Raw genomic sequence first — 12,675 nt, 5'->3', positions numbered from 1 at the left:
GGATGAGGGATGGATGGATGGATGGATGGATAGGTGGATACATGGATGGATGATGGATGGATGGATGGATGGATGGATGGATGATGGATGGATGGATGGATGGATGGATGGATGGATGGATGGATGATGGATGGATGGATGGATGGATGGATGGATGGATGGATGGAGGGATGGATGGTGGATGGATGGATGGATGGATGGATGGATGGATGGATGGAGGGATCCTGACCACACTGCTGCCACCAGAAGGACTGCAGCACTGTGGCAGGCACGATGCTGAGGTTGATGTCATTGCTCCTTCCTTTCCTGTGGCCATCTCCATTTTATCACCTGCAGCAAGTGAACTGGGGCCCTGTCTTGCTGGGGAAGGCCCAGGGCCCAGCTGTGCCACCCCTCCTTGGGGTGGTTCCCAGCCCCATGCACCCCAAGCGTCTGGCCACTCTTACACGAGCAGAATTCTGACGGGGCTGACAAACCTGGAAGATCATTTCAAACCACAATCACTTCAAATTCAGCCTGTGACCTCCTTGGCAGGATCTCCCTTCAGCAGAGCAGCCCCAAACAGGAGCTGACAGTGCTTGGCGACCTTTTGAACCAGCACTCAGGTCCCTTGGGTACTGAGGGGAGGGTTTCTCTCAACAGCATGCAAGCTCCCTGGCTCTGACAGCCCTGCTCGTGGGCTGCCTGGGAGGGGACCAGCATCCCAGCCCCTGCATGCAGGGGTGTGAAAGGGCACTGGGGAAGGTGCACTTGTCACCAGGAATAAACCACGATGCACAAGTTGTGTCACGTCTTCTCTCTGGGAGGACAGAGCCAGCTGAAGCCAGAGAAAATCTTCCCTGGTGCCAGCGGGGTTTGGATCTGTCCTGGAGCAGCGAGCAGAAATGCCAAGCAGCAAGGAGTGAAGCCTCTCCTAAATGGCATGGTTTATCAGCTGGCATGGAGGGAGCCCCAGGGGACAGCCAGGGCTGTCCCTTCACACTCAGGTGCCCAGCAGTGCAGCCCAACTATCTCCTTAACACAAGTCACCCCATGACCACAAAGCTTGGGCAATGCCAGCTTCCCAGTCAGGCTAAATAAATCCCTTGTTGCTTCCTCTGACAGCACATCTTATCCAGAGCTATTCTGAACCACCAGCAGACCTGGCAGAATTGTGTTTGAGGGTCCAGCTCAGGAGAGCACCCTCCTGATCCCCTGTGCTCCTGAAGTGTTAAAGTTTCGCAGATGAACGTCAGAGTTTTCCACATTTCACTACCTTTACCTATCAGAATGATCTTAGAGAAGATTTTATTTCTCTCTGCAGTGGGTAGCAAACCAGAAGCAAAACTACAGCAAGGATGGCCCACACGGAAGGGAAGCAAACCTCACCTGATCTGCTGGGAGGAAGAAACCAGAGCCAGCCAGCACCAATGCCTCACCTGGTTTCCCTGGCTCAGACACGTCCTAGGAACAGGATGATGGGTCACAGACCCCCTGAAGGAGAAGTTCTGCAGTGGAGAAGATTGTGTCCTGCCACACTTTGCTTGAAGCCCAGGAGAAAGCAGCAGAGCCCAGGGGGGTGATCAGCAAGGCCAACCCCTCAGCTCAGAGTGCTGGCAGGCAGGGCTGACACAGGCAGGGGTGTCACCACATAAAGGGCTGTGGAGCCCACGTCCGGCCCCTCTGCTCCTCTCTGAAATGTGGGTCAAGCCACAAGGTGACAGCCAGTGCTAAGGGAGCCATCCCTGCCCACCAAGGTGCTTCCAGCACTGTATCAAAAACTAAAGCCACGCAATAAAAATTAAAGGAGAAGTAATACGGATCATAAAACCCAAGCACAAGACTAAAAAGTCCCTGGACACTGATGTATCGTTAAGACAGGGCATGAAACTCCCCTTGCAGCACCACCAGGTTTCCTTTCCACGAGAAATTATCCTGGTTTCTGATTATTGTTTTGTCAAAGATGGGTCAGGCTTTGTCAGCTAGCTCTCCAGTGTTAAGGAAAAAAGGCGGTGGAAAAGGTTGGGACTTGTTTGTCACCCTGTACACCACTTCTTGTGCCTCACTACCCACTGAGATTTGTGGCTGAGACCATCAGTGCCTTGAACCAGCACCTGCACACACCCTGGTCAGGAAGGATGCCGTGGAGATACACTAAACAGATCCACAGAACCATGCAATGCTTTGGGCTGAAAAGGAACTATTCAAGGCCATCTAGTTCAGCCCCCTGCCCATGAGCAGAATCACCTTTCACTAAAACAAAGTGCTCCAAGTCCTCTCCAACATGGCCACAGATGGGGCACCCAGTGCCCCTCTGATAACTGATAACTAGAATAACTGACCCCAGCCTAATAAGGTTGCTGGATTGATAAAATAAGACATTATTTTGCTAAAAGTTCTCCTTCCCCCAATCTTGCAATGACTGGTAACTCACAGGCATCCTCCCCCATCCCAATATCCCATTGTTTTCCCACTACAGATGGTCCCATTGAAACAGTAGCCCCAGTACTGGAAATTTTGTGAGGGTAGAAGTCCAGATTTAACTCTTTTAGACACAAAGCTGAGGTTTAATCATCTCTGGTAACTGGGGAGGAAAAAAAAAAGTGGGAAAATCACTGCTCCACAACCACTGTCCATCATCTCCATACCCCCCTGCTCCAGCCCTGCTGGCCCATTAACATCCCCTTCTTCTTGTAAACATTGCCTGCGCACTCCTGCCTGCCCTCCTGCCCTCAATTAACCATGGCCTGGGGGAGAAGCAGGTAAGAAAGCACTCAGATGCTCAGATGTAACTGATCTCCACAGATGGTGAAAGCAGAGCTCAGTGAGACAAGCACGGCAGAGGGGATGGGCAGGGCAAGCAGGACAGCAGAGCCCCTCAGGCTCAAACCACCCCTGCCCTCATCTCCCAGCACCTCACGAGATTTGAGGAAAGTTTGTATGGCACAAGGTTTGGTTCTCTGCTCTGAAGCAGGTTATCCTTGCCAACACCACCTCCCCTCTGCTGAATCCCAGAGCCATCAGGCCTCTCCCACCCATCCCAAGGGGGTGGATGTCCCACCAGACACTCCCATCTCATGACACAAGGCAGAGGCTGAGCCCACTCAAGCTCTGCAGCTCCCAAATCCCATGGGAGCCTTGGAGAACACTGTGTTACGAGTCAGTGCATCTCAGAAACAGCGATGGAAGGAAACATCTGGAAGGGCCAGGCTGGATGGGGACTTGGAGCAACCTGGTCTGGTGCAAGCTGCTCCTGCCCATGGCAGAGGGTTTGGAACTAGACAAGCTTAAAGGTCCTTTCCAACCTAAACCATCCTGTGACTCTACAATAAATATCTCAGGCTCCAAACAGCACCTCCAGCATCCGTGGGGATGCCAGAAATACAACTGCTGCCTTCAGCAGGGTACCCAACTTCCAATTCCAGCTGGAAGGAGCCACAGGTCACCAACAGAGCAGCCCTGGCTTTACACAAAGGTGGTTTTGCTGGAACAAAAGCAAAGGCCACAGAAATAGGCTGATTTTTTTTCCCTCTTTTTCCTGAGATATGACTAAACTCCAGGAGCAGGTAGTGCCTGGGCATCCTGCAAGCATCCTGCAAGCAGTGCTTTCAACATGAAGGAACAAAAGGCTGCGGTGGGGAGGAGAATGGTGGGAAACCTTGCGGGCTCCCGAGATTCATTTGAGACCTGGTGTTTGCAGCACAGGCTGTATTTCATCTTTTCATAAGTAAGTCTTACCAGGAAACATTACAAAAAAGGGGGCATTTCAAGGCAGAAAAGTTGGTCGCCAAACGTCATTTTATTTTATTTTTTAAACCCTTTGTTAGCAACTCTTCTGGGGAGCAAATCCAGCAGAGGCAATACAGTGCAGCGTGCACTCCTAAATTAGTTTCCAGGCACTTGGGATGCTTTATTATTCATTTCCTCCAAATATTAGGTAATGCCTTTCACCCCTTTCAAAGTCTATACGAGGGGTCTTTGATGCATTGTGGGACTTGAAAGTTTCAGGTCTAAAGAAGCATTTCTTTTAAGTCCTCCCTTTTATCAAGCATATTCTGTTCTGTTCGCTATAATGCACACAATGGCATGAGAGTCTTGACCTGCTTCATGTCTGATGAGTTGAAATCTCAGATGCATAGGATAAAACAGCCATTCCTAGCAATACAGCTTAAACACTTAGGGCTCTATTCAGGCAAATATTACCCAGGGGTCTGCCACGCCACTGAAAAGCTGCAGAAATTGGCTCGGTAGACGGCTGACCAATTCAGCAGTGAGAAATGACCCCGCCACATTAACTCCCCTTCTCATTTCACCCTGGGCGAGCCGGGGTCTGGAGGTAAGCGCGGCAGAAGGCGAGAGCCGGCTGAAGCCAGATTCATTTTCTTTATATAAAGTATTTTTGTGTGCGTGTGTGACCATGAATGTCATTATGCGGATCTGCAAGGGAAGGGGAGTAATGACATTAGGGCACAGGCGCAGGAATCGGGGAGGTTTTTGTCTCACAGTGACACCGGGGCGCTGTCACGTCTTCTGGACAAGCAGAATTTGCAGGCTTTGAAACGCTGCAAATGTCTTGGAAAAGCAGGTCTCTGCCTCTGCTGAAGGCGTGTGGACTCTGCCGGGTCACTTTACACCACCCAGCATCAGTCTCCTCCATGTGTTAAGCACAATTAATACCTCTTGTTCCACAATAATTTACCCTGTTTATAGGTTTTTGTCATCCTGTTTTTCCTTCTTCATACTGCAACCTCACTTAAGAGATGGCTCCTGTCCAACAATACACTGCACCCAGGGTAGGGATGCAAAGTAAAACTTACTATCACAATTGCAAATATATTTTGGTACAAAATGCCATGTTTTTGTCCTTTAGACAGTCACACCAACATGTTTTTACAGAAGTACCAAGTCGCTATTTTAGGATATTCATCTCCTCTTATCAATCTCCTCTTGACAGGTTAGAACTAAGAAAATTTTTTTAAGAGGCAATCTGGAAATGCAGGGGTAAAATTCAATGTATGAGCTGGAGTTCCTAAATGGGCTGAAGATGCCAGAATTTACCTTGAGTGTTTTACACCCTAGTAGCAAAAGATGCCTCTAGAACAAGTCAGAAAACAAGTGTTCAGACTACATGGGAAGGTGTTTGTAAAAGAGCCAGGCCCTGGTTTTCTGACTCCTCTTGCCTGCTGCAGTGCTACACCCTTGTATGACCTGCAATCCCACCCTGTCAGCCTGAGACCAGCCTTGATAACCCCAACATTTCACTGGGAAAAACATTTCTTAAGCTATTTAAAAAGGAAGAAGTTCATCTTGCATGAGTAAAACCCAGCTATGCCCTTCCTGATACTGGCAAAATATCCTGCAGCACCTCCTGTAAAATGGGAATATATGCTTCTGAGGGCCCTAGCACTGGTGCGCGTGACTTTAGGATTAGCTCTAAAAACAAACCAGATCCACAAGGATTTAATCTCCCAACCCACCCACCTCCTCCAGGATGCTGCAGACCTGGAGAGCATAAGCTTGATTTTTGAAGGATGCTGAGCATCCCCCTCACAGCTGGCATGGCAGTAGCAGCAACAGGTAACAAAAATAATATGATAAAGACTGGACAGGGCTTTGAGCTACCTGGTATAGTTGAATATGGTATATGTTGCTTATTGCAGGAGGGTTGGACAAGATGTCTTTTAAAACTCTCTTCTGACCCAAACTATTCTATTCTATTCTATTCTATTCTATTCTATTCTATTCTATTCTATTCTATTCTATTCTATTCTATTCTATTCTATTCTATTCTATTCTATTCTATTTCTATTTCTATTTCTATTTCTATTTCTATTTCTATTTCTATTTCTATTTCTATTCTACTCTAATTATTCTACTCCCAGCTCTCACATTACCCACCTGGATAGGAGACTTTTTAGGAGCCCTCTGAAGCATCCTTACTAAAATACCATCAGGACATACATGGTCTGTGCCCCACATGTATGTACAGTGCTGGTCTGCCAGAGGGCAGCTGCCAAGTCATCACTGTGCTTGCTACAACCCCTCTGAGCCAGTAAGAAAACTCAAACAATGTGAAGATTTATCAATTCTTTCAGTGGAGACAACAATTCTATTCCTTTTGAGGTAAACGAAGAGTTTTTGCTTGGGGACCCCGTCAGGAGCAGAAGGCAGCACAAGGATGGGACCCATCACTCACCAGTTAGCAGAAAGATGCTGACAGGGGTGTCTGCACAAATTTTTAAGGAGCCTGAAACAGCTCCTTTGAGAGAGGGAGACTGAAGAAAAGAGGCAAAACTGCAGGAGAAACAAAATCTATTTGTAAACCCCAGGCAGAGTTGACACAAGGCAGCTAGCACAGGAGTGCAGAGATGATAATGGAGCCTGATGGATAGTTCAGAGGATTATCAGATACCCTCCAACTCAAATATGCTGAGGAACCAATTATTTAATGCTAAAGACAGCGCAAACAGATGCTTAATAAGCTGCATCACTTCAGGATTGCTGGAGCACAAGGGGCCAAACCCCCACTGGTGTAAGTCTGGAAAGCCAGCACCATGAAATACCCAATGCTTCAGATACACACTGGCCCTGCCAGTCCTCACCACCTCTGCCAGGAGGCTGGGGGGCATGGAGGGGGAGCAGCTGGAATTTGGGAGCAGATGGGTGCACGTTCACCACCCCAGGCTGACAGCACTCAGCCCTGCAGCAGCCTTGCTGGCTGCCCTGTTTACAGGAGAAGGGGTTGCTGTTCTCAGGAACAGCCTGGGTTTTTCTTCTAGCTGATTGCAGAGAGGCAGCAGGGAAGCTATGGGAGGTGTGGGAGACAGAAAGGAGTTTAGTCGGTGCTCCAGGCACTGATTAGAACCTGTTTTGGAATCAGGGATGATTCCTGTGAGCAAAGCATCCCTTCTCAAGCTTTTCTGCTGGCAGGGGTGGTGGGGGAAAACGGGGTCTCAGTACTCTCCCTGCCTTATCAGGAGGTGACCCTGCAGACACACCATCCCTCACCTGGGCTGCTCTTGCAGCCACAGAGGAAGGACAGGTTTCTGCTCATCCTCCCATGCTGCCCAAACTAGATCAGCTGGAACATGGGATAAAAACATCTCCACTAACTATAAAGGGCCCCTACATTTTTAAATGTCTGAAGATGAAACCACATTGCTTCGTGAAACCACATTGTGTAAGTTTCTCCCTTCATCTAGACGCAAACTGGACTACAGCACCCAAGGTGTGTCTTAAAAATCTGCATTTCCCCATGATCCAACCTCCACCAGCACTGCTCCTGTAGTCCAGGTGACAGCAGAGATACAAGAGTAGGTAAGAAGGAAGTTTTTTATGATGAGGATGGTGAGCTCCTTGCACAGGTTGCCCAGAGCAGCTGTGGCTGCTTCTCCATCTCTGGAAGTGCCTAAGGACAGGCTGGATAGGGCTTGGAGCACCCTGGGATAGTGAAAGGTGTCCCTGCCCATGGCAGGGGGTTGGAATGAAATGAGCTTTAAAAGCCCCTTCCAACCCAAACCACGGTTCTAAAATTCTGTGACAGCCCAGCCCCAAGATGCTCCTCAGCATCCATCACACATGCACAGAGGAAAGTCGTGGGAAATTGGTCTCTGAGGGATGGGAACCTGCAGGGGCTCACAGTATGGCTCTGCTGACAGTTTGGCCAGTGTAAACCAGGAAGTTCTCATGAGAAGATGGTGAAAAAAAACCCCAGCCTCCCACCTGACACAATGCAAAATATCTCAGTTCAAAAACATCAGCTCAGGGTCTGGCTCTGGCATATGTGAGCTAGCTCAGATGATAAAAAAAGGATTCTCCTTTCTTCCTGTTCAAGACCTCTAGGCAAACATCCAAGTCCCAGCCTCCTGTGTGACAGCTGCAGAAAACAGGTCTGGAGAGGACCTTGAAATGCCACCCAGATCGCAGCCCCGTGACTGGGTCTGGACGGGGCCAAGCACAACAACAGCCAAAAGCACTCCAAGCATTAACAAATATTGTTGCTTGGTGCACTCCTGTGCAGCTGCCAGCATATCTGCTGCCTGCTCCTTCCAGCACTCAGCACTGAGAACACACATATTGATGAGAGCATCTTCCACGGATTTACAGGAAGAGCAATTAGAGGTTAGGTCGTTGACGACAGCAGAGAATCGTGGTGGTGGTGGTGAAGATGATTTGTGCTGATCCATTAACACAGCAAACTACCTCCTCTCCCACAGGAAATCTCAATAACTGAAGGGCAGATCAGAACCCCAAGACCCCAGAAAGGTGGCAGGACAGCCACACAGCTCTCCCCAGGCTGCATCCTGCTTGCCAGCTCTCCCCACAAGGCTCGCTCCGATGTGTACTCACCAGTACCCTTGGTTTTGTTTCAAAATGGTGATGCTCCTTTCGCTCCTCTGACCATTTCCTAGGGAAAAACAGAGAGAAAAAACACAAAACAAAACCCCTCATCAGATCCAGGACTGATTATGTGGTTAAGAAGGGAGAAGCCTCTGGAGAAGCCTCTGCTGGGACGATGAGAAAACAGAGCCAGGCCTGCTCCTGCTCTCCCACCACACGTGTTCCCAGGGTCAGTTCCTCTGCTCATTACCCTTCCCTGTACCACAAATCACCTAGCAACACCGTGCCATGGAGGGGCAAGCCCACCGTCCTCCCCCTGTATCACATCTCCAGTGACAGCTGGGAGATGAAGGCCCCAGGAATGGATCACACTCTGGGCTGCTTCACCCATCCCTCCCCCAGATCAACATTACACTTTGGCCCCTCAGCATTGTCAGCTTATTCCTACACCCACAGTTCAGTCACCAGTGGCAGCTCAGTAGCACCTGCAGTGCAAATCCACAACAAATCCATGTTCTGCACTGCTGGGGTGCAGAGATGAAGGTGTATGATCCAACAGGTGTATGACCAGCATCCTCCCAGCTCTGCCCACAAAAGTTCCCTGCCTCTCTCAGCTCAGGAAAACCTTTTGGAGAAATGGAGCTCTAGAGAAGCTCCTGGCCACCAGTCACACTTCTAAATGATGGAGACAGGGGGAGCCTGCATTTCCAGAAGCTGACACCTCCATGTGGGAGCCCCAGCAGCTTGGCTGGACTCAGGGCTGATGAAGGACATTGGCAGAAGGATTTTTGGGTGCTTTACTCCACTTCAGAACAACCTCAAGGTGTGAGAACCCCACCAGCAGGTGGCCACCATATCAACAGGGTCCACTAGGACCATTTGGGGGGCTGGCCCAGGCCTTCTCCTGGGTGAGGACAGGGAGGAAGACCATTGTGGCTATTTCAACACTGGGAACATACGATGCAGTAGTGCTCAGCTGGAAAATGCTCCTGTGGCTCAGCAGTCAGATGGAAATGCACTGTCTGCATGCCAAAGAAGCAATAATCTGGGGTATACTCCCTAAAATGGCACCACCAGCTCACATCTGTCCTTGGACCTGAGTCCTGGACAGGGTCAAGAGGCTCCCTCCTACTCATGAAAGCTGCAAATGAAACTGGATCTCTCTGCCAAGGATTAGTGGTGTGTAAAGCAAGGAACAGCCACTCATTGTGCGCAGTCTCTCTATTACAGAATTACAGAATCACAGAATCACACAGAGTTGGAAGAGACCTTCAAGATCATCAAGCCCAACCCATTTCCTGACAGCTCAACTAAACCATGGCACCAAGTGGCACATCCAAGGGCAAGGAGACACTGGTTATCATGGGGCAGCTGGAGATGGAGACACTGCCTTCTCTTCCCCAGCTCCCCAAGAGGCTGCTGACTGAATCAATCACCCAACCATCTCTTTTTCTTCTCCAGGCAGCCCCTGAATGGGTTTACTAGTGCAGGATCCACGAACACTATTTCCCATTACTCAGGACACAAGGAAGCAAATGGGATTCCTCTCCCAGCTTTTAGAAAGAGCCAACAATCTTGATTCAGCCTTTATGAGATACTCATTATTTTCATGGGGAAGCGTCAACAACATTTTCCAAGCCAGGCTGACACCTGGATGCCAGGATGGAGAAACCAACAGGCTCTGATCACCCTACCCAATCTATGACAGTGTTAAATTACAGCTCTGCAAATTTACTCAAGGAACAGAGGAAAATCATGAACAGTAACCTTTGTGATGGCCCCTAATTCTCCTTCTCACTGGCCTGAGGACATTTAGGCAGTCTGAGGACATTCATGGAGCACATGTGAGTGTACAGCACGGAGGGGTTGCAGACCAGCCCCAGGGCCACGATCAGCCCCAAGAATGGGAATTCCCTGCAGCCCGTGAGTCCATGTGCTTTCAAGAGCATCCAGCTGCTGTGACCCTCCAGCAGGACCTCCTTCCTTACTTCAGTTCACAACTCACAAGGAGCCACCACTGTCCTGGACTAATGGCTTGTTTGCCATTCAATAGCCAAAAGTGATCAAAAACAGGCAAAGAGCTTAATGCAGGCCACTGTCAACATGCCCACATTGGGCCAGCACCAGCATCTTTGTTTGGGGCAAAATTCCCAGGGGAGGCTGCAAAAACCCTGCAATGGATCCTGGCTTCATGGCAGAGCTCATGAGCTCTGCTTGGGTCAGCACAAAACCTCCCCCAGCACCAGGGCAGGGGCTGGCACCATGTTTCCCTTAAGAAGTGTTGGCTTTCATCTCTAACTTCTGCCTAAAGCCTTCTTCTCTCCACAGGTCCTTCACTGCCTTGCTCCCCAGAGCAAGAGGAGCTCAGCTTGCAATTCAACACTGTTGTGGGCAGGTAGGGCTGGTGTCTTCTCACAAGCAACAGGACAAGGGGGAATGGCCTCAGGAGGAGCCAAGGCAGGTTGAGATGGGATATGAAGAGAGATTCCTTCAAAGAATGGGCTGTCCAGCCATAGCACAAGCTGCCAGGACGGTGGTGGAGTCCTCATCCCTCAAGGGATTTAAAACCTATGTGTACATGGGGGGACATGGGTCAGTGGTGGCCTTGGCAGAGCTGAGATTATGGCTGGACTTTTCCAAATAAATGATTCTGTGATTCTATAATTCCACCTAAAACAATTCAAAGCCCTGTTTGAGGCACAGCAGAATTCTCATGGGGCAATAAATGGAAGTTCCTGGGCTAAGAAAAGGCTGCACGTGAATCACAGTTTCATCAACCCTGCAAGAGGGTTTCAGTTTCATCAACCCTGCAAGAAGAGTGGCTGTGAATAAACACACTCATGATCCATGCTCTGCACCAGGGGATGCCCTGATGCTCTTGAAGCAGTTTCCAAACTAGGATGGGCATTGCTGAGGGCAGCCCAGGCTTCATTCTGCTGTTCCCAAAGCACACGTGCGATGAGAGGCTGCAAATCAACCAGGCTTGCCTGTGGCTTCCCCTTCAGCCACAGGGCCCCTTTTAGCTTCTCGTGGTGGTTTGCAGAACGACTCGAACACACCCTCCTGCAGATGACATTCAGATTTCTAATTACCCTCCCTGGGTACATCACTGGTGTGCCACATCAGCTCCCTCACGGGATTGCTCCTCTCACCACGTGTCCCCAGCAGTGGAGCTCCTGCCCCCTTCAGCACACTGACCTCCCTCCCCATTACCTGGCTGGGCTGAGCTGCTGGGCTGGGAGAGATGATTCCCAAATGAACTGGTGATGTGGAATGCTTGCCCTGCCCTTGAGGCCAAGCCCACGCAAAGAAACAGCCTTCATCACAGAATCACAGGGCAGTGTGGGTTGGAAGGGACCTTCACAGCCATCTGGTTCAACCCCCCTGCCATGAGCAGGGACATTTTCAGCTAGACCAGGGGGCTCAGAACCCTGTCCAGCCTGACCTTGGATGTTTCCAGGACTGGGGCATCCACAGCTTCTCTGGGCAGCATGTGTCAGTTTTACCACACTCACTGTAAAAAACTTCTTTCTGAAAGCTGATCTAAATTGATTCCACTCCAGTTTAAAACCATCACTCCTTGTCCTATTGTAACACACCCTGTTAAGTTTGTCCCCATCTTTCTTCTAAGCCTTCTTCAGGCACTGCAGCGGCTCTGAGGTGTCCCTGGAGCCTCTCTGGTGCAGCTGAAGAGCCCCAGCTGGGCCAGGCTGGCTCCAGAGCAGAGGGGTTCCTGGAGCATCTCTGGACATTCCAACAGGTCCAAGTCCATGCTGAGGACACCAGAGGTTTCTCCAGGGAACAGCACTGCCCTCAACAGAACAAGCACTCATGTATTTCCCGTGGCCTTCCAAGGCTGCCACCCATGCTCTAGCCCTGAACAGCCAGCAGCTGGAATTTGGGTAACCTGGAGCACAGGACTGCCCTGGACTGACAGCCAGCACAGACCATGGGCATGCCCTCCCCAGTGTCCAGGCCTGCAGGTGACTCCCAGGGACAGCCTGATAAACCCACACCAGTCCCTGGCACATCTGGCAGGGCTCAGCTCCAGCCAAGGCATCTCAGGGGGTGCCCACACAGATCCTGGCTTTAGTTGGCTTAATGCAGGTTCTCATTGCTACACTGGACTCCCTGAGCTAACCCAGACCCATGCCTGGCTTTTTTGGGCAAAACCCTAGGCCTGCATCCCTCCTGACTGACAGATGGAGACTAAGCAATGTGTCCTAGGGTAAAAGTGATGGCCAGCAGCTGAATTGTGGCTACACTTGTGGTGGCTGCCCCAGCTCTTACTGCAGCCATGGGGATGCAGCCGGCACCATTTTGGGTGTTTGGGGAGCCATTCAGTTACCCCAATTT

At 50.1% G+C, this 12,675-nt stretch overlaps 1 protein-coding gene across 4 annotated transcripts in view; it reads right to left on the bottom strand.

The window, feature by feature from the left end:
• ZBTB7C (zinc finger and BTB domain containing 7C) overlaps positions 1 to 12,675 on the bottom strand; it is a 157,567-nt gene that overhangs the window by 70,888 nt on the left and 74,004 nt on the right. For 3 of the 4 annotated variants that reach the window (XM_064736109.1, XM_064736110.1, XM_064736112.1), the window contains one exon: positions 8,329 to 8,386. The exons of the other annotated variant lie outside the window; for it this stretch is intronic. In XM_064736109.1, the coding sequence (XP_064592179.1) occupies positions 8,329 to 8,386 (58 nt within the window). The remainder of the gene's footprint in view (positions 1 to 8,328; positions 8,387 to 12,675) is intronic. 4 annotated transcript variants of the gene reach the window in all.

This window comes from Zonotrichia leucophrys, chromosome Z, assembly GCF_028769735.1.
Source record: "Zonotrichia leucophrys gambelii isolate GWCS_2022_RI chromosome Z, RI_Zleu_2.0, whole genome shotgun sequence".
Lineage (NCBI taxonomy): Eukaryota > Metazoa > Chordata > Aves > Passeriformes > Passerellidae > Zonotrichia > Zonotrichia leucophrys.
This window is presented reverse-complemented; position numbering and strand designations above follow the sequence as displayed.